At 40.5% G+C, this 27,632-nt stretch overlaps 1 protein-coding gene across 1 annotated transcript in view; it reads left to right on the top strand.

Annotated features, from left to right (window-relative positions):
* The window catches only part of CTNNA3 (catenin alpha 3), a 1,121,082-nt gene that overhangs the window by 1,057,694 nt on the left and 35,756 nt on the right, over positions 1–27,632 (top strand). The window contains exon 16 of the mRNA XM_058187693.1: positions 8,791–8,896. Coding sequence (XP_058043676.1) covers positions 8,791–8,896 — 106 coding nt within the window. The remainder of the gene's footprint in view (positions 1–8,790; positions 8,897–27,632) is intronic.

Genomic DNA, 27,632 nt, shown 5'->3' with positions numbered 1-27,632 from the left:
GAGAAGGGTGGGATATAAATGCAAATAAAAAAAAAAACTAAAAATAATTAAAAAAAAGTATGCTTATACCTCAGAGCAAGTGATAATAGCATAGTACTAACCGATAGTTTTATCTTCAATATTGTCTGCTTCATTAGTCCTCTTCAGTCATTTCAAATTTAGGAAAACTCTACCTGCAGAAAAGGCAAACAAAAATTTACTTTGTTAACAAAATTTTTCCCTCTGCCATCATTCTCCTTCATGAATAGCACATAAATTTGTACAGTCAAGGGTTTCCATCTCCATGAAAATGTTCTGCAAATTTGGAACTGTTCGGGATTCTACATTGTGTGATAAGTCTGTATGGCAGGGGTGTCCAAACTCAGCAACTTTTAAGACTTGTGGACTTCAGCTCCCAAAATTGGGAGATGGCAGGAAAATTCTGGGAGTTGAAATCTACAGGTCTTTAAAGTTGCCAAGGCTGGTCACCCCTTCTCGGCTAGCTCAGTTGTGGTTGTGCCAGACGCCGTTCAATAACAAGCTGAACTTGGTTTCTTCACCCGTGACTTTGTTTATTGGGGTCTACTACAAACCGGGTCTCAATAGTAATCGAGTTCACTCTGTACAGAGTCGGCGCTGAAAGCTTCCACCTCTCAGCGCCTTTTGAACATACCGCATCACTCGCGCCCCGCCCTTGCTCAGCTGATTGGATGCCCGACTGCTCTCTCCCTCCATGACCAATGGCGTCAACTGCCACATCATCCTCCAGACTGTGGAGCTCTTCACGACGCCCAAGCCTCGTTCGCCGCTACTCCAGCCACATGTTTAATGATTAACCCCTCATGCAACCCAGACGTCGGTTCCCGCACTATCCTAACGATTCCATAACAAGTCATTTCTCCATTTCTTGGTAGGGGCTTCCCACACTGTCCAATCCTACAGCTTCATGTGTCAAGCTGGAGCTGGGCTCGACACCTTTGCTGTACATGCTAGTGGCCATGATCTTCTAGGCTAGGGTTAGTGGTGGTTCACCTCAGCTCATCAGCAAGGCACCAAGGAAGGACACTGGTGTGTTAAAAAAGCTCAGTTCCTGTTGTCTTCATGAACACATTGGCACAGTTTTGTTGGCAACAACAAAGAAGTGATTTGCCATTGTCATCTTTTTTCAATATGTTTTTCATCAAGTAGGTCTGCCACCTCACTCATTCCTATAAAAGAGAGAAACTAGTAGCAGATGTTGTTAAGGTTGTGGGCCGATAATTCTACCAGCTTCTCATAGTTATCTTACAACACAAGCATCTTTTACTTACTTACATATTACCTGCCTGCCTGCCTGCCTGCTTGCTTGCTTACATATTTTTGACTAAGAGATTTCAACTGTTGAAGTACATTGGCAATCAAAATGAAAAATAATTCTTTTCCCCAAAAAAACATTTAAACTTTTGAATTCTATTTCATCATGTTTTTAATGTTATAATTTCTTTCTCTCTTACTTCGACTTTGATTCAAAGGAAAACGATTAACATTATTTTCAGCATCATGCTTTCTCCAAAATCTTTTTTTTATATTGTATGGGATATCTTTTTCTCAGAATAAGGTTTTTAATTTAGAAGTTGCTTTCACGATATGACAGCTTAAATGACATTTTTTTAAAAAAAACAGCCAATAAAATGAAAAATCTATATATAATTTGTTCCAATCATACTCCCAGTCAACATGCTATTTAGCAGAAAATGCACTCTTCGATTCTTTTGTTTAAGTCATTCAAAGTCAGTACAATGCCCCTAAGGCAATATGAAGATACGTTTTGGACGAATATATATCACTATAGTAAATTCAAAGGTATCAGCTGGTTCTTAAGAGAAATTATTTATTTATTTGTGGAAGTGGTCAATCTTTTCAACTCTAAAGACTGCAGCTTTTTCCTTGTTGGGAATTAAGAATTGTGCATGCAGACATTGATTCCTACACATATACTCACCATTATCACTGGCTTTATTTTACTTCCTGCCAGGGATGCTGTTCATGATGGGTTATTTTGGCTCTTGCCAAAATAGCTGATCAAGCAAATTTTCCAAATGGTGTGGAGGAGAGGAAAAAACTGTGCAGATCTCAGTATGCAGCAAGATGGACTGTTGTGATATGCGAGATCAGTGATGTTTACAAGAAGAAAAATATAAATAAATAAAAACAAGACGAGGCTAGGATGAAATAGACATTAAAATTGTAATGAAAAGCTTAAGAATAATCGTTCAAAGTCATAAGTGACAAAGCTGGAAATAGTTTTTTGTTTTTTTTTGTCCCTTGACATTTGGCAAAAATAGAAGAAGAGATGATATCTGACACGGAGTTTCTGCTACATGTGCTTATTTTCCATCTTCTGCCATTGGAGCTGTGGCCTTCCTTCTCCACCCATATAGAACTTGTCCTTTTCTTTTATGTATACTGAGAGCATATGCACCAGGACAAATTCCTTGTGTGTCTAATCACACTTGGCCAATAAAAAATTCTATTCTATTCTATTCTTTCATTGTTTCTTCCATCATTGTAATTCTTCCTCCATTCTTTTTTATTTTGAAAATTAGTCTTGAGTGGAAAACCCTAAACACTGAAGTATCTTAAGGAGAGGGTTGTCCAATCTTGGCAACTTTTAAGACCCAGAATTCCCTTGGACAATTTACTGCAGTTTTCTTCTCAATGTTTTTCAGAAGTGGTTTGCCATTGTATGTTTCTTTTATTCATTTTTTTTTCTTTTATTTATTTATTTGTCAATCATATACAAGATAACAGGTAAAAGTATAAAAATAATTTGGATACATGAAAAGAGTAAGTAAAAAAAGGGAATATTAGAACAGGGACAGGTGCACTTATGCATGCCCCTTACAGACCTCTTAGGAATGGGGTGAGGTCAACAGTAGACAGTTTAAGCTTAAAGTTTTGGGGGTTTGGGAAAGAAACTATAGAGTCAGGTAGTGCATTCCAGGCATTGACCACTCTGTTACTGAAGTCATATTTTCTGCAATCAAGTTTGGAACGGTTTACCTTGAGTTTGTATCTATTATTTGCTCGTGTATTGTTGTGGTTGAAGCTGAAGTAGTCATTAACAGGTAGGACATTGTGGTACATAATTTTATGTACTATGCTTAGGTCAGACTCAAGTTGGTATAGTTCTAAGTTATCTAAGTCCAAAATTTGGAATCTGGTGGCATAAGGTATTTTATTGCGAGCAGAGGAGTAGAGGACACTTCTTGTGAAATATGTCTGGACTCTCTCAATTGTATTTATGTCCTATATGCAGTGCAGGTTCCAGACAGATGAGCTGTATTCAAGGATTGGTCTAGCAAATGTTTTATATGCGCTAGTTAGTAGTACAATATTACCAGAGAAGAAGCTATGCAAGATTAGATTAACAATTCTTAGTGCCTTTTTGGCGATGTTGTTACAGTGGGCTCTGGCACTTAGATCTTCCTAGGGTAAGAGAAAGGGACCAGCCCAAGGTCACCTGCTGGGTTTCATGCCTCAAGCAGAATTAGAATTCATGCTCTCCTGGTTTCTAGCCTGTTGCCTTAACCACTATACCAAACTGGCTCATTTTAAATGGCTACTTTTACTGAATTGAAATCTCAGCACTAAGCCATTCTTTTCAAAGGCTGAGCCCTACCTTAGATAGAACCAGCGGTGAAATTCTCTGAAGTCTGCTACCGGTTCTGTGAGTCTGCTGCCGAGTGCGCACTTTGTGCGTGGATGCGCGCCTGAGGCATGCCTGCACAGCACTAAAAAAGGAACATTTTGAAGTAATAATAATAATAACAAGAGTTGGAAGGGACCTTGGAGGTTTTCTAGTCCAAATCCCTGCCCAGGCAGGAAACCCTACACCATTTCAGACAAATAGCTATCCAACGTTTTCTTAAAAATTTCCAGTGTTGGAGCATTCACAACTTCTGCAGGCAAGTTGTTCCACTTATTGATTGTTCTAACGGTCAGGAAATTTCTCCTTAGTTCTAAGTTGCTTCTAAGTGTTCTGAGTCTGCAAAGGTAAGTAGTGGGGGAGGAGGAATCCACTGGTCTAGCTAATTTAGATTAGCTAGAAAGCAGGAAATCCGACGATTCTAGGTAATATAAATCGCTGATCGTCACCCAGTTGATCATCGGAAATACCGGTTTGTTCGAACCGGTAGCATTTTTTTTACTACCGGTTTAGGAGAACCGGTCAGAACCGGTAGCATTTCACCCATGGATAGAACCCTAAAATTCCTCCAAAGCTATGTTTTTCCGTAAGTATCCATTTCCACAAAACCAAGTATTTTATACCCACATCCAACATTTGAAGGAAATTAGTATTCTCTCTTTTGTGGCTTCCCAGCTAAAAACTTAACAGTTTTAAGCTGTCCACTTGATTGATTTCCCCCTCCCCTTTTCTCTCCAGCTGGAGGTGGGTGGCAAAGCATAATCTTCTTCTTATGTTATAATTTGATGAAGCTGCTTCCACAAACTTCTGAACAGGAAGGTGGAACTACCAAAGCAACTGTGTGGGTGCTAATTGCTTTCAGAAATGCAGAAGATGTAATGTCAGATATTTTTTTTTTGAAAGACCTTTTCTTTCTTGATTCATGAAATATTATGTGTGAAATAGGATCCTGGCATTTCTGTTGGGACTTATTGCAAGACTGCACTGGCATCTCATGGGCTGGAGAAATAGGGCATACACAGAAGAGGTCTCAGGCTTGCAAATGTAGGATTGTTGCACAGCCATTGTTTGTGCACCGACTCCAACATGACCTGTGTTTAACACACAGAATCATCTATTGCAATATCCTTCCTGTAAAAGACTACTTCAGCTTCAATCGCAATAATACAAGAGCAAACAATAGATTCAAACTTAATGTCAACCGCTTCAAACTTGATTGCAGAAAATATGACTTCTGTAACAGAGTTGTTAACGCTTGGAACTCACTACCTGACTCTATAGTCTCTACTCAAAATCCCAAAAACTTCAACCAAAAACTGTCTACTATTGACCTCACCCCATTCCTAAGAGGACTATAAGGGGCGTGCATAAGAGCACAAAAGTGCCTACCGTTCCTGTCCTATTGTTCCCTTTCATTATATCAAATTAATATAGTTATTGCATACTTTTACTTATATATATGTTTTTCTTTTATGATGTATTGTTGTTTTATGTCAATGTTTACGTATACTGTTGTGATAAAATAAAATAAAATAAAAATAAAACTATCTGACCTGTGGAGATCAACTGCCCCATGAATATTTAACTATGGAAAAACTCTGGCTTAAAAATAGAGCGAAAAATGTTCTATTTAAAACCAGGTGGAATTTGGAATCAATTTAAAATCAATTACTTTGCAAGGATTGCTGTAAGGTTTTTTTCCCCCCTTAGACTTCAGATGGAATATTGCCAAGCTAATTCTCCACAGTGACAATACAGTCAACTCAAGCACGTCTCAGAGTTCAGTATGAACCAGCAGCATCGGCTGCTTCTAAAAAACCAGAGGTGCTTTCATTCTGATAGAATTAATGTCTAAAACTACTGTAAATCCACATCATATTTGTATCAAAAACTATACAAAACATTTATGTTAAGGATCTTAATTGTATTCTACAATTTTTGAGATTTGAGGAATTATGAGAAATCCAGATGTGTTGGGTATTACTGGCACTAGGAGAATTATTTCAATTATGCCCAATTGTAAGGACTAAATTCAAGACATGTAAATTATCTAATTTAAAAACAGGCTTGTTTGAGAATGAAATGATCTAACCGAACTTATTTTACAGGATTATTTTCAGCAAAGTAATTGGCTGCTGGAAAATCAAGCTCTAATGTTTGCTTTTAAATATAGCAGAGAAAGAAAATTTAATTCAATTCTTTCCTCCGAAGGAATGATAAGAATGGTTAAAACCAAACCTTAATTCGATGTGCTTTGAGGACCAGTCTTTATTAAAAATATTTTTTGGGGGGAAAAAGGCATGTAAGGGGGCAACTCTCCACATTTTTTTTTCTTTTCAATTTGGAGTTAAATCAGTTCTGGACATAAGCGAGGATCAGTGGTATCACTAGCACAGAGATTGGAGATAAATGATCTGTCAGAGTTTGTTGCAGAAATCACATCCAGAAAGCACACACAGATAACTGATGCAGCAGGATTCATTAACTTCTCTTTATATACATAATAACACACGAGAGATATATACAATACCAAGAGTGGCTCTTCCAACCTGGTAAAGAGGAGAGATTGTGAGAGACTATGCATCCTTAGTATAATTTTTTAAAGATATATTTTTATTAAAAGAAAGCTTTATATAACTTTCTATTTCCAAAGTAAAAGTAGGAAAAAAATAAAGAAATATGAAGAAAACGAGAAAAAGTGAAAGACAACAAAAAGAGAAACAAAAATAGATGTTCAAATAAGTGACCTCTTATCTGCTTTGCCGCAGTGCAAACACAGAAAATAACATTTCCTCCCTCCCAAATTATGTTTAGTTCCCATAAACATTTCTAACTAATAAACCCTGAAATCATGAGTTCATGTTTATCCATTTTCAGCAAAAAGTCCATAAGGGTTTCGTTTTAAAAGTATTTGTTGTTCCCTCCTTCATCAAATAAGTCAGTTTAGCCAATTCTGCAAGGTCTGCCCATCTTCACAATCCCTTCCTCCATGATAGGTATTTCTGTATTCTGCCATTTTTGTGCTTATAACCCACAAGCCTTTTCTAGTTGACTGTCCATAAGTCCTAGCCTATTTCCCACTGTCGGAACTTAGCACCCACCCATCTCCTAGAACAATGAAATATTCTAGGAAATATTAAAAAGGAAGAATATTATATTTGCTCTAAAGGATAAACATGTTTCTTAAGACATAAAGTCAAAGCCTCATCTCCCTGCTCCTCCCCCCACCCCAGCAAATATTTTGGTGCCAACCTATCTACAAGACAAAAGGCTGGGCCAGCTTATCTACAAAACAAAAGACCTTCATCCTCAGGACATAATAGGATTAGCCCTCTACCCATCTCACCACATGGCACCTGGGAAGATTGCATCACCCAGCAAGGTTCAGCCAAGCCTGGGACTCAAGACAGTCTACAAAGTTACCCCTGCATAGCCCCCTGGGAGTTTGACAACCAATCAGAATACATGCACTTGCCACAGGAACAGGAAGTTCAAAAACAGGAAGCCCAAGGGAGGGTATAAATCTCTTTTTCTCCCATGTGCTCATTTGCCCAGGACCCAAAAACCTTATGTGGTCCTGTCCACCATTAAACCATCTTTCCAAACAGCCTCCAGTGTCTTTCTGCCCACTTGGAAATGAACCAGATGGGCATTTCTTCCAACACCACATTGTGTGCTTGATGCATATAGCAAAAGTCCAATTGCATCCGATTAATTTTTAAAATTATCCGCATCACCATATCTCTCTCTCTATTTCACATTTCCAACAGAGATTTGAAGTTATTCTTCTTAGATAATTTCTCTAGTGTCATACATCAATGGTACATCATTTTATAGAACTTCCATTTTAAATCGGAAGACAGGGTGATTTTAACATTTTCACAATAACCCTTCATGCAGATATTAAGCAGGACTTGTGAACCCCCCTTCCAAAAAATAACCACCTTATTTGGTATGTCAGGTATCTGTTTGGAAGCCCTTTCTCTCATGCAAATTACTAAGCCAACATCCCTTGACATTCCAAGCAAATTTAATATTTTGCCTTCTTTATAAAATCAATATTTGAAATTCCCATTCAAGAATATCTTTGATTTTAAAGAAAATAGAAATATTCACATGTTCTTTCAATGCCCTTTTCAAAGAGAAGATGTGTTTAAATGGTCAGGTGTGTTGAATTTATGACCACTTCTTTTGGTCTTAAGAGTCTCGTGCAAGATCAGATGAGGAAGTTGCTTGTCTTCTTTTCTAGCAGCTCAGCAAATTTTGTTGAAAGGTTGCAAAATGTTTTCCATTGCTATTGCTCCGAGAAGATTGTGTAGCTCTCTTGATTATTTGTTTTCATTATACCAGTGGTGGGTTGCTACTGGTTCTATCTGATATGGGAGAGCCGGTAGCAGAAATGCTGATGTGAAAGCGAACCGGTTCGCTCCGACCATTAGCTGGGCCCTCCTGCCCGCCCCTGTGCTATACCTACCTTTATTCCTTCATTTTAAGCCCAGCTGTAAAGCGCAGCAGAGCAGATTGCCATGCCTCAGCTGTAGTGAAATTCAATGCGCTTGTGCAAAGTGATTGCGCGCAAAGCGTGCGCCATGAACCGAATTGGTAGTAACACTGGTTAGAACCCACCAGTGCCTTATACATGTGTGTAGCAGGGGTGGGTTCTACTTACCTTTACTACCGGTTAGCATTGTGCCCACATGCACTCTTCTGCGCATGCACAGAAGGGTTTTGATGACATTTGAGTCAGTGGGTGGAGCCTCCCACTGGTTTTACTACCGGTTCTATAGAACCGGTCCAAACCAGGGGCAACCCACCACTGGTGTGTAGCTATAATAATTCTCTTCATTTCCTGTTCATCCAGACAACACGCACCGTTCTTGGGTGTTGCTGCTAATTTACCTTTTAGAAGTGGATTTGAAATATTTTTAGAGTGGATTGTAGGCCACCTTGAGAATCAGAGCCATCACACATGCAATAAATCACCTGGTTGCAGACACATCTCTTGTTTTCCAGTGCAACAGAGACATTCTGAGAGGACCAAAAGAAATTGCATTCTCATATTTATTCTAAGATTGTACCAGATGTTTAATATTCATTATATATATATTTTGTTTTAATTAAAGGGGCAGAGGACCACTGAAGAATACATCAGATGTGATTAATGCAGCTAAAATGATCTCAGAGTCAGGATCTAGGATGGATGTTCTTGCAAGGCTCATTTCTAATCAGGTAAGATAACAGGGAGAGCATAACATGTGTTGTGTTACAACTGACCCTGTGCTCCAAATACTATAATATATTTTATATTCTTTGTCAGGTGCCTATTTTCTTCTCAAGCAGATTGCTAAGAATTTACGACAGCTGTTGCAGAATGAATGATTAAACCAGTTCATTATTTGTCACCCTTCTAAAATTATCTTGGTAACTTGAATTTTAAACCCCATAATTGGCTTCATAATAAACCTCTTGTTTCACAGGAGTGCTATCTTATTATTTTCAAGTAAGATGGTGTTTACATAAATAAAAATAAAAAATTTATATTTTTTCGTGTAGTTATAGCAAGAATTAAATGTCCTTTTATAATCAGACTTTGCTAAACATAAAACCCTGCACAAGACCAAATGAGGTACAAATATTTATTAAACTTGCATTGGTTTGTTTGTCTATAAAGTAGAGACAAGAGCTTGGGTGTCTATTTTACAGTATTTTTTGGAATATAAGTTGCACCTTAGTTTTTGGGGAGGAAAATAAGAAAAAAGCTGATTGGCAGGTGGATCGGCCTCCCGGAATACCCCCAATCAGCTGTTTCCAGAGGTAAATTTTAGCAACAGGTTTCTTGGTTGTGAGCTCTGTGCCTTGCTTTTTTTCCCCTTTTTTTTTCTGCCTCTGAAAGCCTCCGAAACAGCTTCAGAAGAAAAGCCTCTGAATCTCTGTTTGGGGGCTTCTTTTCTGAATCTCTGTTTGGAGGCTTTTTTCCTGAATCTCTGTTTGGAGGCTTCTTTTCTGAAGCTCTGTTTGGGGGCTTCTTTTCTGAAGCTCTGTTTGGGGGCTTCTTTTCTGAAGCTTCTTTTCTGATGTTTTTTTCAGCCTCTGAAGCCTCCGTTTGAGAAGCTGGGTGGGACTACATTCGGAGTATAAAACCCAGATTTTCACCCTCTTTTTTTTGGGGGGGGGAAGTGCATCTTATACTCCAAAAAATACAGTACTTTTCTGCCTTGTGACTCCAAGACTGTTTTTGATCCTGAAATTTAGCTAAAGTGAAAATGTGCATTACCAAAGCAACAATCAGATAAATGAATATTGAATCCAGGCCAAGAAAATGCCTTAGGAAAATGTCTCGGCTCCCCTCCTCCTACTTCACAAGAAGATTAAACAGCAGAGCAAGGAAGCTCATTCATACTTGCAAAATTATGTTACTATAACCAGCGGTGGGTTTCCAATATTCTTATCACTGGTTCACCCCACGTGCACTCACTTGCTTCGCGCGCATGCTCCCGTCCTTCCGTGCATGAGCCCGTCCTTCCATGCACTTGCTTTGCTTGCTCACACGCCTTCTGCGCATGTGCCAGGCCTTGAAAATGTGCCTAAATAGGACGGCATAGAGCCAAGGTGGGTGGGACTCCACGATTTCCACTTCCGGTTTGCTTGAACCAATACGAACTGGCTGACTACCGCCTCTGACTATAACTATTCCAACAAAAGTAACTTTAGGTCTACACAGTCTATTTCTTAATCTTGTTTACCTGTTTGGATGGACAAAACATAAAGAGTCTGATAAGAAAAAAGAAAAACAAAGGAGAAGATAGGTTAGTAGTATGGATAGTTTGTATTGTATAAGTTTTCTGACAAGTTGAAGCATTGGAGTTTTAGTCCTCACGTTAACTAAATTGTGCCTTTGATACTTTTGGGTTTCTTTGATTGTTGACTTTGATTATCCATTTTGTTGACTTTGGTTATCCATATACCCTTTAGTGCACATCTTTCGACTTGGGTAGATCCCATCTGGAGTCCATTTGGAGTGGATTGGGCGATAGAGATTGTTAAATAACTAAATAAATAAATACCATTTTGAGTATATTCTTATTAAAGACGAATTAACTCATGGGGCACATTTAACTCACTTGTCTGGACTTCAGTGGTTTCTTTTGCTTTGTAAAGTGTGTCAGTAAAATAAATTATAGGTGCACATTGTAATAATGGCATAGAGCAGGGTTGTCAAACTGACATCGTCATGGCAGTTTTTCCCCCTTTGCTAAACTGGGCATGGGCGTGGTCATTGCATGACGCATCTGATCCGCTGGCCATGAGTTTGACAGCCTTGGCCTAGAGCAGGGGTCAGCAACCTTAAACTCTCAAAGAGCCACAAAGGTCCTAAGCGGAAGCCCCCGTTCAATTCTAGAGCCGACCAGAAGTCTGGTTCTCCCATCGTAGTCGCCTCCTAGCGCGGTGTCCTTTTTCCTCTGCTGATCGAAAGTCCAGTTCCCCACCATAGAGTTTCCTTCTAGCGCGGCATCCTTTTTCCTTTTACCTGCCCTAACCAAAAGTCCCGTCAATTGTGGTGCCGACCAGCAAAAGGGAGCCGCAGCAGTGAGATGAAAGAGACACATGTGGCTCCAGAGCCGCAGGTTGATGGCCCCTGGCCTAGAGTCTCCTTCATGTGTATCTTTGCAACTCTGATCCAGCTGCTCATGTTGAACATGGGTAGCCTGGCAGAAAACGGAGAGTGCCAATCAGCAGCCAAGAGTACAGAGACCTCTGCTGAAATAGCTGCTTGGCATTGTTCCCGATTATCTCTTCCCACTATATGCACACCTTTCCATAACAACGAACATGCCTGCCAGTGAACTGTGGGCTAGGTGCTTTATTATTCTGCAGTTTAAACACATATTTTTTTCAAAGGTTTTCTTTATGGTTGGCAAAACTGGGAGATAGCTGAATTAGCTTCTTGCCAAAGCTAATAATGTCATTTCAGGGGAATGTTAGCCTGAGACCACCTTCCAGTCAACACCTCCATCATAAAACAAGTTTTTTTAAAAAAAATACATTTTTTTTCCGCTCTAATGTGAAAGTGTGCCTGAAATAAGCAATTGGTCTGTAATGAAGATTCAGTGTTGCATATCTTTGACCTTTTCCAGTTCATAAAGTAGAACAGTTTCAAGTGAATGACTTTCATTTGGGTTTTATGCCATCTCGCACCATCAAAATGTGAAACCATTGAATTAGGCAATATGGATTGCTGCCTGGGAGAGAGATATGTTGTGATTTAACATTAGCTCTATCATATAAGACATTTCCTTTAGCAGGATATATTTTAAATATATACAGGGACAACATTACGGTTTAAAGAAATCTGACTCGAACTCATAGTAGTTGAATGTGTGGCTCAGAATTGACTTGTTGAAATTGTGTAGAGTTCTCCAAGCTTGATCTGAGGATTGCAGATCTTTCATTAATGTTCCAAAAGTGCCTTTTCAAAATTAATCAACTTCAAGGTGGCATTATCAATGCAGGAGTTTTGCAGATGTGGGGATTTCATGTAGAATAAAGGAGTTGGAAGGGACCTTGGAGGTCCTCTAGTCCAACCCCCTGCTTAGGCAGGAAACCCTACACCACTTCAGACAAATGGTTATCCAACCTCTTCTTAAAAACTTCCAGTGTTGGAGCATTCACAACTTCTGCAGGCAAGTTGTTCCACTTATTAATTGTTCTAACTGTCAGGAAATTTCTCCTTAGTTCTAAGTTGCTTGTCTCCTTAATTAGTTTCCACCAATTGCTTCTTGTCCTGCCCTCAGGTGCTTTGGAGAATAGTTTGACTCCCTCTTCTTTGTGGCAGTCCCTGAGATATTGGAACACCGCTATCATGTCTCCCCTAGCCCTTCTTTTCATTAAACTAGGCATACCGAGTTCCTGCAACCGTTATTCTTCTGTCTTGCCTGCTTTGAACATACTTCATAAGTGATTCTTTGAGCAGATGTAGCTATGCAATGTAACTGATACCTAGTTATTGGTAGATTATTTATTCAGCTGCTAAGATGGCGGTTCTATCTTTGTATTGGTTGCTTTCTCTGTGGAGGGTAACATTGATGTCTGATGGATGGTATTCTTTTTTTTTTTTTTTTTTTTTTTTTTTTATTCAAAAAGTTTTTATTAGTCAAAAAAAAGGTTTATACAAATACATATCAGGTATGGTAAATTTTCATTTTTCTTATCTAAAATAAGAATTTTACTCAAATTTTTTAACACATACAACAGCCATATGGCAAGCAGGTAACACGAAGTAGCTAAGTTTACAAATTTTAAATACGTAATAAAGAAGGGTCAAGAATAAACAGAATATCGTACTAAAGAGAATAAGGAAAACCAACACAATCCCAAATATCTTTATCACTTCCTAGTTTTGGATCTCAGAACTCTGGGTTCAGCCTGACCCAACTCCAGGGCCGCAACAGCGGCAGCCGCTCCCCCCCCCCAATCTATAACCTCCCTTCTTCAATTCCTGGGTCATCTGATTCCAGGAGGCTTTGTGTTCCTCCACATAGGCCGTAGCCTCCATAATTGTACTGATTTTTTCGTAATGCCCTCCCGGAAAATCATCAATCCCTCTGGCATCAGCCATCTGAAGCCCACTCCTTCTGGTACAATTTGCTTGACAAAAATAATATTTCTTTCTTTTTCACGTACCTGTCTGGGAATCTGCCTCAGAATGGCTATCTCCCTGCCCCTGTAAATCAGTGCCCCACTCCTATGTTTTCTAAAATTTCATCTCTCGTCTCTCTTCTCACAAATTTGACATGAACCTCTCTGGGAACTGCATGCGTGCGTGCATATTGCGAATTAACTCTATAAACTCGATCCACATCCCAATTCATGAAATCAACACCTCTCCCAAGAAATTCTCCCAACAATTTAGTCACAACATCTCTCAAGTCTTCTTGGGCCACTTCTTCCAAATTTTGAAACCTAAGGAAATAAGACATTTTATCCATCTGTGGTCCAAGCACAGCATTGCCTGTCGTCTCCTCTCTTTTCTGCACTGCCGCATCTCACCCTCAAACCTTCCACTTTCTGCTTGTTTTCTGCTGAAACTTGTTGAGTATCCTTTAAATCCTTTTGGATAGTCACAATTTCTGCTCTTATTTCATCAATTTCTTGTCCATATTAGATAACTTTTCCAAAATTCTCTCCATCTCTCCAGCAGTTGGTCTCTGACCTTTTGCCATTAAGGAAAAAAATACAAAATCCTCAGGCAGGCACAGTATCCTTGTAATTTCCTCCGGATCCACCAGGGGCACTCACAGGAGCAACGAGTCCAGAGTACAGTTAGTCAACCAGGAAGCCGAAGGAAGTGATGTCATCAAAATTCTCATAGTGAAGGCGGAAGCTGGGCGCCACCACTGTTCCCCAGAAGGAGGGGCCTCAAACCTTCCCTCCTAAATTTCTCCATCACCTCTTCTCTCCAGAGCTCCACAAAACCGGTAATCTTCTTATTTTAAGTTCTCCTCTCTCCAGAATAACTCGTGCTCCTTCCAACCGCAGGGGAGAAAAACCCCCGCACTCCGGGCACTCCACTCACGTTTACCGATATTCCCTTCCTTCTCCTCCTCAATTCTTCTCCGTTCCTGTTCACCACCAGGCTGCTGCAGTTATAAATCCAATGCCCGGTGTCACGGGCACAGCGGCCAGCGTGACCAAAATAATGGCGCGGCCTGTGGCCTCCAAACCCCGCCAAGCCTAGGACGCGCCAGCATCGGTCCCCACAGTCCTGTATGTCGGCTGGGAGACCCCTGGCGAGCCGTCCGTGCGGCAGGTGTCCTTTTCGGAACACCTGGCCCCTGAGGGCCTCGGCGGCGGCCGGATTCGGGCGCTGGAGGCAGGAGAAGCCTTCCAGACGTCCGTTGCCGCTGGACACCGGAAGTCGTCTCTATGGATGGTATTCTTTTCCTGTGATTGTTGAATTGGTTGATTGTTGCACAATGGGGAGAATGTGGTATGTTGAACTGAACTGATGAATTCAAACTGGCTCTTTGGTTATGTCTTTTGATAGATCCATCAAGAAAGTAAGCCTCTGAGTCTGTTGGTCAACACTTGGTTGAAGTCTCCTGCTAAAATTCCCTTGCATTTTTCAGTCTGGCTTCTTCTAATAGTCCCACTGTTTTCCAGTTGAAATAATTATTGAAATAATTTCACTACAAAATTGTTGTTTTCTTAGAGTAATAAGGGCTTGCAGAATAAACCAGGATTAAAAGGCAAGATACAGATGTATCTGTAGGAAGTTAGCACCCACCCACTCCTAGAAAAATGAGATATTTTAGGAAATATTAAAAGGACAGAGTATTTCCCCCAAAGGGGAGGCAGAAACTCAGTCCCCACCACAAAAAAACCTTTGTCAATGGGCCATTAAGGCCTGGGCCAGTCTATTCTACATAACAAAGATCTATCTCCTTCAGGCAGAGCCATAGTAGGAATCCCAAAGCCCTTTCATTACATCATCACTCAGCAAGAGTCAACCCAACTTGGGACTCAAAAACACAACCTACAAAGTTACCCTTGCATGGCTCCATGCAAGTCTGACAACCAATCAGAATACAAGCTCAAATTAAAATCCCAACAGAGGGTATAGATCTCTCTCTCTCTCTCCATTCCATGTGCCTTTTTTCGCCCAGGACCTCAAGCCATGTGCTCCTGTCCAACATTAAAACCATCTTTTGAAACAGCCACCATTGTTTCCGGTGTCTTTCTCCCCACTTGGAACTGAACCCAGAAGGATGTTTCTTCCAACATATCAAACACCATCTTTCATCCCACCTTACACCATAAGTGTCTCAAAATAAGGCTTTTATTATGCAATTTTCCTGTCTCAGATCCAGAATTCTACTGGTGAGGTGAGAAACTGCCCATATGGTTTGTTTCACATTCACAATTCTCTTACACTTTTCTTATGGTTTTTCTCTTTTTCTTCTTGTGGAAGGAAGCAAAGTTGATCAAATTAGAAACTGTCCTTCTATAACACTTTCCATGCACGATTGTACCTGGACTGTTATTTCTACTTTAAATATAATCCTCATCTCTTGGTGACAATAAAGTTGGAGTTACTTGATATTCCCCCTACTTGGACTGTGCAAATCCAATTAAAAATCCATGGGAAACCATATGTAGAAAGAGGTTGCTTCCATGCATAACTATCAATAGTAATTCGACAAGTACAGATTTTACTATATGATGTCTTCTGGCTGTATTTCTCTGTAACATACTGTTTCCCTGAAAATAAGACCTTCCTGGATAATACCCCAATCGGGCTTTTGAGCACATGCGCTAAAATAAGCCCCCCCAAAAAATAAGACCTCCCCAAAAATATTTAAATGCATGCGCAGCTGGTCCCCACCATTTCCTCTGGTTAGGTCAGGAGTCGGCAACCTTAAACACTCAAAGAGACACAAAGGTCCTAACCAGAAGCCCCCCATTCAATTCTGAAGCTGACCAGAAGTCCAGTTCCCCCACCATAGAGTCTCCTCCTAGCACAGTGTCCTTTTTCCTTTACCTGTCCTAACCAAAAGCCCTATTAATTGTGGAGCCGACTGGCGACAGGGAGCCACAGCAGAGGGATGAAAGAGCCACATGAGGCTCCAGAGCCACAGATTGCTGACCCCTGGATTAGGATTAGGGAGGCAGAGCTGGAAATCAGGTAAGACGGCAAGAGAAGCCCCGTCTTGCTCCACGCACTCCAAAATAATAAGACCTCCTCGAAAATAAGGCCAAGTGCTTATTTCAGGGTTCAAAACAATATAAGACAGGGTCTTATTTTTGGGGAAACAAATTTCTTCCAACTTCTACCTGAGTGAAGAAACCCCACGATAATTTTTACAGAATCATGCAGCCTCCCTCAAATCACTTAAAATACATTGGAAACCAATGTTTATTCTATTATTCAAATTATATTGCCAATTTCTTCTTTTAATTATATTCTTAGATGCTTTTCACCACCCCAGGAAGTAAGACATTTGGCAGCACAGCCACAGGCCTTGTTTTCATTGAGAAAAACACCATTGAGAAACGAGCTTTTTGCTGTTTCACTTCTTCCTCTCTGGATTGTTGTTATTATAGCCAAAAGACATTAAAATCAAGAATAATTTCACTAATAAACTCTTTGTCCTTTTCCTTAGGCTAATAAAGGCTCATGATTACCTTGATGGAAAGGCAAGATACAAATATTCCAGTAGTTAATAAAACTATACACAAACCTCCCTTCCTGCCTAAAATGGTATTTTGTTATGCAATTTCCATGTCTGAAGCGTGGAGTTCTACTGGCCAGCTCTGGGGAAACCCACACAGCTTGGTCTGACTTTTACAATTCTTTTATATTTTACTGCTGCTTTTCCTGTCTGTTTTCTAGTGGAGGGAAGCAAGATCGATTGCACTAGGCCAGTGGGGGGTGAACCTTTTACTCACTGGGTGTCAAACAGGTACGCGCTTCGCGTGCTTTGCGTGCCCGTGCTATCTGTGCTAATGCGTGGCTCCTCCCCATGCGCTTGCAATGCAACCACACCATCTGCACATGCTTATGGCTTTGTTGTGGTCTGCCAGCAGCCTGCGGAGCTGGCAATGGAGTCAGACAGCGATGAGGCTGAGGAAGAACATGGGCCAGTCCTGGAGGCTGAGGAAGGTCCAGATGAGAGCTCTTTGTCAGAGGCAGAGATGGGGCCAGGGCCATCTGGGATTGATGTGTGGACTCCGGAGCCTCCAGGGGCTGACAGTAGTGAGGCAGAGGAACAGGAGGAGCCTGTTCCTAATGCACGCATGAGAAGAGCTGCCAGAAGGCAAGAGCAGCTAAAGCAAAGAGGATGACTCGGGAGTAGGGTCAAGAGATGATTGGCCCCTCCCATAAGGCTTAAAAGACCAGCAACGGCATTTGGGCTCTTTGCCAGAAAACAATGTTGATAGAATTGCTCGTTGTCTTGCTGCATTTGTTTCTTGTCGGCGTCTTCTGCTTCTGAACTTTTGCCAAGAAAAGCCTTTGGCAGTTTGCCTAATTAGACCAAGGTTGGTGATAAGACTGAAGAGTTGTGTTATGAATAATTTGTTTTGATTTAGTTTGGACTAAAGTCTGTTTGAATAAAGTCTGTTTGTTTTTGAACTGATTGTGTCTACTACTACCTACTTGGGCCTGGGTCACAACAGGCTTTCATGCATGGCCCCCATATGCTGTGCATGCAACCACACCATCTACACATGCGCATGGCTTTTGCACAGCCACCCCGTGTGCTGCACATGCAATCATGCAATCTGTGTATGCATGCAGGTTTCTTGGCTTTAGAACCAGGAAGATTGATTTCCTATTCTTCTTTCTGTCTCCTGGAAGTTCTGGAAAGTACCGTAATTTTTGGAGTATAAGACGCACCTTTCCCCCCAAAAAAGAGGGTGAAAACATGAGTGCGTTTTATACTCCGAATGTAGCCCCACCCAGCTTCTCAAATGGAGGTTTCAGAGGCTGAAAGAAGCTTCAGAAAAGAAGCCCCCAAACAGAGCTTCAGAGGCTTTTTTTCTGAAGTTCTGTTTTGGAGGCTTTCAGAGGCAGAAAAAAGTTTTTTCTGAAACAGAGTTTCAGAGGCAGGAAAAAAAAGCAAGGCACAGAGCTCACAACCAAGGAACCTGTTGCTAAAATTCACCTCTGGGAACAGCTGATTGGGGGTATTCCAGGAGGCCAATCCACCTGCCAATCAGCTTTTTTCTTATTTTCCTCCCCAAACACTAAGGTGTGTTTTATACTCCGGTGCGTCTTATACTCTGAAAAATATTGTAGTTTGCACTCCACATTTGTTGAGATCAGTGGTGGGATTCAACCAGTTCGCACCACTTCGGGAGAACCAGTTGTTAACTTTCTGAGCAGTTTGGCAAACAGGTTGTTGGAAGAAATCATTAGAGCAGAGAACCGGTTGTTAAATTACTTGAATCCCGCCACTGGTTGAGATCCATATAGATAGATGTTTCTCCTCCATAGGAAACAGCTTGCAATGAATTACATATCCAGTTGGTTATGGTGTGGCATGCCATTCAATTCAGTAATTTAAATAGATCCCAAATGCAGAATTTCTGGCTACCTTATTTTCCCATGAAATGCTTTCTCATCCCCTCCCCTCCCCTCCATTCCCCCAACTCAATTATGTACTTGGGAAGAAAACTTTCACACATTAGTGCCGGTTGAAGAAACATCAAACCATCTTCCTTAACATTAACTAGAAATCACTTGGGGGGGGGGAAATAAGCTGATCACACAATGTTATAAAAATCCATTTTTTTTTTACTTATGTTACAGAACTGTAGAAGTCAGAAACTTAAAAAAGCAAATTCTAATTAAGACATTATTTTTATTAGGATTCTGTCTTATTGCATATCAGTAAATTACCATAAAAAGATTTTAAATATGTTAAGATGATTGAGACAAAAATTACAGTAATATGATCATGATAAGTACAATCAGGGCAATTAAGATACTTGTCTGGCTGTTTAGAATAATATAAATTTGGTTCCGCTTTATCTTCTATTTAGTGAGACCCCCATTGAAATCAGTGCTGCAGTCACATCCATCTAGATTTCCATGGCTTTTTGCATATTTCACTCTATTGAACATGAATTTTAGTGTTGCAAATTCTGAAATCAGTAGAACAAGGGAAATAAATATTTTTCTCCAGAAAGATTACACTATTAACCAGAGCATAGAAAACATTTGCTAGACCAATTCTCGAATACAGCTCGCCTGTCTGGAACCCACACCTCATTTTGGATATTAATACAATTGAGCGTGTCCAGAAATATTTTACAAGAAGAGTTCTCCACTCCTCTGATCACAACAAAATACCTTATGCCACCAGACTTGAAATCCTGGGTTTAGAAAATTTAGAACTCCGCCGCCTTCGGCATGACCTGAGTATAACTCATAAAATCATTTGCTACAATGTCTTTCCTGTCGAACACTACTTCAGCTTCAATCGCAACAATACATGAGCACACAATAGATTTAAACTTAATTTGAACTGCTCCAATCTTGATTGTAGAAAATATGACTTCAGTAACAGAGTTGTTAATGCCTAGAATACACTACCTGACTCTGTGGTCTCTTCCCAAAATCCCCAAAGCTTTAACCAAAAACTATCTACTATTGACCTCACCCCATTCCTAAGAGCATAAGAATACCAGCGTGTCTACCGTTCCTGTCCTAATGTTCCCTTCGATTGTATCCAATTCATATGGTTATTTCATGCTTATACTTATATATACTGTTGAGCTTGACAAATAAATAAATGAATAAAATAAATAAATATTTCCTTCGAAAATTGCTGAGGTGAAACTGAAGAAAGGTTTACTTAATACAGTATATCCTTGTAAGCTGCCCAGAACCACTGAGAGTGAGTTGAGCGCCCATAAAAATTTTCTTAAATTAATAAATACAGTTAGAAGGATTTTCTATTGTTTTTCAGTTTTATGTTTCACGTTTTGAATTATGAGTAAGTAGCACATTTTCTCTTGTTTATTGCAAAGTGTTAAATGACAATACCATTTCTCACTTAGCTCCAACCAGACAACCTATGATCTATAGCAGTGATGGCTAATCTTTTTTGCCGTCGCGCGCCAAATGCGGGAGGAGCGCAGGGGGGGGTCACATACGCGCACACCCACACCCATAATTCAATGTGTCCTGCCCCCCCCCGCACTCTCCCCACGCACGCTTCCCTCACTTTTGGCATATGATGGTCCAGTGGGCCCAGTAGGCCCGTTTTTCTCCCTCCTCAGCCTCCAAAGGCTTTCTTGGAGACTGGGGAGGGTGAAAACAGCCTTCCCCCCCACTAGAGGCCCTCTGGAGCTGAGCTAGGGCAACGCTCGCATGCCCACCGATATGGCTCTGTGTGCCATCACACAGTCTATAGGTTCGCCATCACGGATCTATAAATTCATTGGTTCTTCTTTTGTCAATATTTCCTTATCGAAAGAGATAAATAAGATGACCCCCAGCTGGACAAAAAAGCAGTGGGACCAGATCTGACTTCCTGCTAGCTTCTCATTGGCTTTGCTTGTGAGAAACTGGCAGAAAGCATTGGAAATTGTGATCTTATGATCATGGCTGACTGTAGCAGGGCTGAAGCAGACACAAATTTGCAAATACAACTGGTGTAAAGAGCCTTGAAATTTAAATTACACAGGATTAATGGGTCCCGGATTTTCTACACATTCTGTAAAGCTAGCAGATTTGAGCTACCTTGATTCAAAAGTTGTTGTCCTGTGACATACCGTTTCAGCTAATCGAAGGTTACAAACAGACAAGCAGGTTTTAGTGGTTTATAGACTCCAATCACCATAAGTGTGCAATTACGATCCATTTAATGTTTTTTGGTGCCTGTCTGTATTGTTTATTGTAGAAGAGTACCAAGATCTCTTTTCGAATTCCTGCTATTTTCATTACTTCTGTGTTGAATATTATGTCACTGATGATGGATCTCACCTTTTCCACAGAATAGGATGTTTGTAGTGATCTAGGAATAGGCTATGAGAGCCAGTTAAGTACAGGGGTTAAAGCTCCAGACTGGAAACCAGGAGACCGTGAGTTCTAGTCCTGTTTTAGGCACAGACCCAGCTAAGTGACCTTGGCCAGTCATTCCATCTCAGCCCTAGGAAGCAGGCAATGTCAAATCACTTCTGAAAAACCTGACCAACAAAACTGCAGGGACCAGTCCAGGCAGTTGCCAGGAGTCAACACAGACTCAAAGCCACACAGAGACATAAAGATACACACACACACACACACACACACACACACACACACACAGAGGAATAGGCTGTATATAGTTTCTTTTATAAAAAAAGAAGGAAACAAAGATAAGTATCTTACTTCCATCATTTGGGTGCAACTAAATTACTTGGGACAAAGTGGGGTTGAAATGTAAAATTTGTGTGATTGTATTGTACACTGGTCAAATTGTGGGAATTATTATGGAAAAATAAAAAAATTTTGCAAAAAAAAAAAAAAAAGAAATGTAAAATTTGTTACTACCAGTTCTGTGGGGGTGGTTTTGTGAGGCGGGGTAATGTGACTGGGTGGGTGTGGCCAACTTTTTTTTTTTTTTACTATTAAAAGCATTTTTTCTACAACCTCTTCGGCTGAAGAGGTTATAAAAAATGCTTTTAAAAGCCTGTGATGATCAGGCAACTCAGCTGGGATCGTCAAAGGAAAAAATGCTTTTAAAGGGTTTTGATGATCCCAGCTGAGCCGCGCAATCATCAGAGGCTTTTTTTTTACTTTTAAAAGCATTTTTTCAGCCAAAGAATAAAAAAAAAAGCCTCTGATGATCGCGTGGCTCAGCTAGGGTAGAGGAGGGCAGAGATTTTTGCTACCGGTTCTCCAAACCACCCGCCACCATCGTACTGGATCGGGCGATCCGGTTCAAACCGGGACATTTCACCCCTGGGACAAAGCCTATTGATTCAATGGAGTGTATTACTATAAAAACATGTACAATGCTTTAGTGATATGAACGGTTTTTAGTTCTGCATAATTACTAGTGAGGGAAAATGAAGGAAGCAATTGCACAAATATGATTTTTCTCAAACTAGCTGCGTGCTGCCTTTCAGTCTCGATAGAGGATCATAATATTTTGAGATGCCTCCACTGTGGGAAAAGTATATGTAAAGCGCTGAGTTTTGGAACTCAGTCTGCTCCCAAATTATTCTGCCACAGCCTTTAGAAAATATGGCAGCTCATTTACCTAACATTGTGGGGGGGAAAAAAGATCAGATTGCTAATTCTGTTTCAGTGATACCCGTTAAAAGGAAGGAAAAGATGTTAATCCAAAGGAAAATATCATATGCAAAATTATAATGATTTTAGAATTGCAATCCAAATAGGATGTAAACTTTCCTATCTCTTAAATCAGGGGTATCAAACTGGCGGCCCGAGAGCCAGAAGCGTCACGTGCTGGCCACGCTCACCCCCCCGGTTTACAAAAGGAAAAAAAAGTTATGATACGTCATGTGACGCCGTGGGTTTGACACCCCTGTCTTGAATCCTTTTACAGGTAGTGCTCCACTTACAACCATCCACTTAGCAACCAAAGTTTCAACAGCACTGAAAAATGTAACTTATGACCATTGCAGCATTGCCACGGTCATGTGTTTAAAATTGGGTGTCAGGCCTGGAAGCCATCTTTTGCATTGGGCCTTCAGGCCTGCCACATTTACTGCTGTGGGAAACTGGGAGGAGGGATTGTATGGAGCGTGGGTGATATATAGTCCTAATAACATTCCTTTCTCAGGGAGTCAAGGACATCTTGCCCTGCACCTAGAGGGGTGTGACTGGGAGGCATCTCCAGTTCAGACAGTGGTTTGACTGGGCCATGTGATGGACATGTGGGTGTTGGGCAAGGATTTGGACTTTCCTTTGGGTAGGGAAAACCTGGAAGCTTTCAGATTTGGGTTTTCCCAGATGTGCCAATATGACATCTCTAATAAAATGGAACTTTGAGGAACTTCAAGCTTCGGAGTCCTCTTTCGTTGAGGGTGTTACTTGGAACCTTGATATTGGGTGCTTGGCAACCTACATGTATTTACAACAGTTGCAGCATCCCAGGGTCATATGATCCCCATTTAGCCTCTTCCCAGCTGGTTTCCAACAAGTGAAGTCATCGAGGTTTGCCAGGTTTGCTTAATGATGGCAAGATTCCCTTAACGACCGCAGTGTTTTCCTGAACCACCATGACAAAAATGATCATAAAACAGGGGGAAAACTCACAACCCACCTTACTTAACGATAGAAATTCTGGTCCTAATTTTGGTCGTAAGTTGAGGACTCCTTGTACTGATAATGTTAAATTTGTGCTTCTCTTTTCCCCCACCCCCATCCTGTTTCCAATGAAAGTTGCATTCAAGGAACTTGTCCTTGAGCCCTTTGAGCTGATTCCAAAGCAGCTCCAGATCAGACCAATCATGCAAGCAGTTTGTGAGGAAGGAAATCAAATGCTGAGAAGTTTCCACTCAGGGCTGCAGAGCTCTAGTGGAATCTCGGATTTCTCCTTTCAGATTCGGGTTTTCCCAGTTGTGCCAATATGCCATCTCTAATAAAATGGAACTTTGAGGAAACTCAAGCCTCGGAGTCTTCTTTCGTTGGGGTTGTTACTTGGAACCCTGACATTAACCCGAATCTGAACGCTTCCAGGCTTTCCCCACCCAAAGGGAAGTCCAGGTCCCTGCCCAGCACCCACATGTCCATCACATGGCCCAATCAAAGCACTGTCCCAACTGGAGATGCCTCCCAGTTCCAGCCCTCCAGCTGCAGGGCAAGACGTCCTTGACTTTCTGAGAAAGGAATGTTATTATGACTACATATCTCCCCTGCTCCATACGATCCCCCCTCCCAGTTTCCCACAGTAGTAAATGTGACACACCTGATGTTCCAAGGCAAAAGATGGCTTCCAGGCCTGACATCTCCTCTCCACCAGCTACTGAGCTGTAGAATGGTCAATATTCTCGCATTTGGGCCTGGAAGCTCACAGAGAGATTTATTTTTTACCTTTAAGAAGGAATGAGAGGAAGGCGCCTCTGATATTTTCCTGGAATGACATGCTTATTTTTTAAAAATTTTCACACCCTCTCACTGATCAGTTGGAGGAAGTACTGAGGGCCTCATGGAGATCTCTCCCTTTTTTTCTGTGGGACTTGTTGTGGTCCACCAGCAGCCTGCAGAACTGGCAATGGAGTCTGACAGCGATGAGGCTGAGGTGGGGCCAGGGCCATCAGAGAGTGAGGTACAGACTCCAGAGCCTCCAGAGCCTCCAGAGCCTGATAGTAATGAGCCAGAAGAACAGGAGGAGCCTGTTCCTAATGCACGCATGAGAAGACCTGCCAGAAGGCAAGAACAGCTGAAGCAAAGAGGACGACTCGGGAGTAGGGCCAAGAGATGATTGGCCCCTCCCATAAGGCTTAAAACAGACCAGCAACAGCATTTGGGCTTTGCCGGAAAACAATGTTGGTAGCTTTGTCTTCTTGCATTTATTTTTGTATCGATGACTTTTGAACATTTGCCAAGAAAGGCCTTTGGCAATTTGCCTAATTGGACCAAGGTTTGTGATAGGACTGAGGAATTTGTGTTGGGAGGAATTTGCTTTAATTTAGTTGAACTACAGCTGGGAATGAAGTAATTCTCAGCTGTTCGAATACAGTTTTGTTTTGTTTTTTCACTGACTGAATTTCCTACTACCTACTTGGGCCTGGGTCACAACAGGACTTCAGCAGAACTGAAGACAACGGAGGGTCAGTTTCAAACTGTCTTGGAGAAATCGAGTAGTGGGAGCAGCTGCATGTGAAAATGCTGTCAGTTTATCTTTTTCATATTCAGGTCACAGAAACTCACTGAAATAGGAGAGCACACACTGAAAATACTATTCATAATGTTTTGCAGAATGACAAGTATGGGTGATTATTCGGCTCCATAATATTTTATTCCTGAAGGGGACATTTGTATTTGCCGTTCCAGACATAAAACAACAACAACAACAACTTTGAAACAACACCATCACCACCACATAGGTATCAGATGCATAAAACAACATGGAGTTCATTATTATGTACCTCTTGCAAAAACAGCCTAGCGCTATCAAATAAATAAACTGGCAGCAGTACAAAAGCGCAACTGTAAATTTATGATGCTCAACCAGCATCTGAGTTCGAGCAAGCAATGCTTTGTTACATAAATTTTGATAAGGAGCATAAGAGATCTGGGATGCCTGGAGGAAAGACTGGAATTGTGAGATGGCCAAAACCCAGAGGATAGCACAATTAGTTGCTCATCCTCGAGGAATATTTTGTTTTCATTTCATTTCCCTGACCGTTTCCCTCCAAGCACCTAGGAGCCATTTCTGAAATGCGTGAGAGCTTCTTCTGAAATCAGTTTAAATAGTATGGATATCTGTTTAAAAATGAAAAAAGAAGAAGAAGAATAGAATAGAATAGAATAGAATAGAATAGAATAGAATAGAATAGAATAGAATAGAATAGAATAGAATAGAATTCTTTATTGGCCAAGTGTGATTGGACACACAAGAAATTTGTTTTTGGTGCATGTGCTCTCAGCGTACATAAAAAGAAAAGGGGAAAAATACATTCATCAATAATCATAAGATAGAACAGTGATAGTCATAGGTTACTAAATAAGCAATCAAATCATACTAGGAAACAAAACAATATAAATCGTAGAGATACAAGCAGCAAGGTTATGGTCATAAGTGGGAGAAGATAGGTAATAGGAAGGATGAGAAGAATTGGAAAAACAATAACATACCGACTAAAGATAATCAGTTTCCCCAGTTTCGGGGTTTTTTTTTGTTTTTTTTAAATTTGCATTTATATCCCGCCTTCTCCGAAGACTCAGGACGGTTTACACTATGTCAGGCAATAGTCTTCATCCATTTGTATACTATATACAAAGTCAACTTATTGCCCCCCAACAATCTGGGTCCTCATTTTACCTACCTTATAAAGGATGGAAGGCTGAGTCAACCTTGGGCCTGGTGGGACTTGAACCTGCAATATTGCAGGCAGTTGCTGTTAATTTTCTGTTGCTGTTAATTGGTTTTCATCCAACTGTGCCAGTTTACCTATGCTAGTAAAAGAACTTTGAAAGATGTTGGCTTCGGAGTCTTTTCTGCAGGAGGGGTTTTCTGGAACGTTGACATTGATTAGAAAAGTCTTGGAATGTGCAGAAATTGATAAAAGTTACAAAGGAGAGACAAGAAAAAGAGGAAACAGAATATTATCTAGTGTGGGAGAAATGGTACAAATGGCTAGGGGAGAGAGATAAAAGGCAAGGAAAGATCAAATAAGGAAGATATAGGAGTAGAAATGTAACAACAAATAAGAGGAAACAGAAAAAATGTAGTTTGTAGAAATGAAAGTGTATACACCATTATTTATATGTATATATATATATAAATTAATTAATATTAGACTTGTATGTATAAAGGATACATTGAAATAAGGGAGAAAAAATGGCAAGTAAGAAATGTTTAACCGTTGTGAAATTGTTGGAAAGAAACTATTGTTTAAAGTTTTTTTTTGTTTTTTGAAAAATGTTTAATAATTAAAAAAAAAAAAAGAATAGTAATACAATCTTAGTAAATAGTTTGACAGTGTTGTGGGAATTAGTTGTTTAGCAGTGTGATGGCATTTGGGGAGGGGGAACTGTCCTTGTATTCTGGTTGTTCTGGTGTCCAGTGCCCTATAACAGGGATCCCCAACCTTGGCAACTTTAAGCCTGGTGGACTTCAACTCCCAGAATTCTGGGAGTTGAAGTCCTTCAGGCTTAAAGTTGCCAAGGTTGGGGACCCCTGCCCTATAACATCATTTTGAGAGTAGAAGTTGAAACAATTGATTTCCAGGATGTGAGGGATCTGTAGATACTTTCACAGCCCTCTTTTTGATTCGTGCAGTATACAAGGTCCTTAATGGAAGGCAGGTTGGTAGCAATTGTTTTTTTCTAATTATCTTCTGAAGACTGTGTCTGTCTTGTTGGGTTGCAGAACAAAACCAGACAGTTATACTGTAGAGGCGTAGATGACAGACTCAATAATTCCTCTGTAGAACTGGATCAGCAGCTCCTTGGGCAGTTTGAGCTTTCTGAGTTGGTGCAGAAAGAACATTCTGTGTTGTGCTTTTTTGATGACATTTTTGATGTTAGGTATCCATTTTAAGTCTTGAGATGCGATAGAATCTAGAAACTTGAAGGTCTCTACTGTTGATACTGTGTTGTCTAGTATTGTAAGAGGCAGTAGTATAGGAGGGTTTCTTCTAAAATCTACCACCATTTCTACATTTTTGAGTTTGTTTAATTCAAGATAATTCTGTTGCACCACAATGTTGCACCACAAGGAAAGAAAAGAAAATGGGGAAAAGGAAAATGGAAAAATGGAAAAAGGAAAATGGGAAAAAG

Source organism: Ahaetulla prasina, chromosome 6 (assembly GCF_028640845.1).
Source record: "Ahaetulla prasina isolate Xishuangbanna chromosome 6, ASM2864084v1, whole genome shotgun sequence".
Lineage (NCBI taxonomy): Eukaryota > Metazoa > Chordata > Lepidosauria > Squamata > Colubridae > Ahaetulla > Ahaetulla prasina.
Note: the sequence above shows the minus strand (reverse complement) of the source record. Positions and strands in the feature narration are given on the sequence as shown.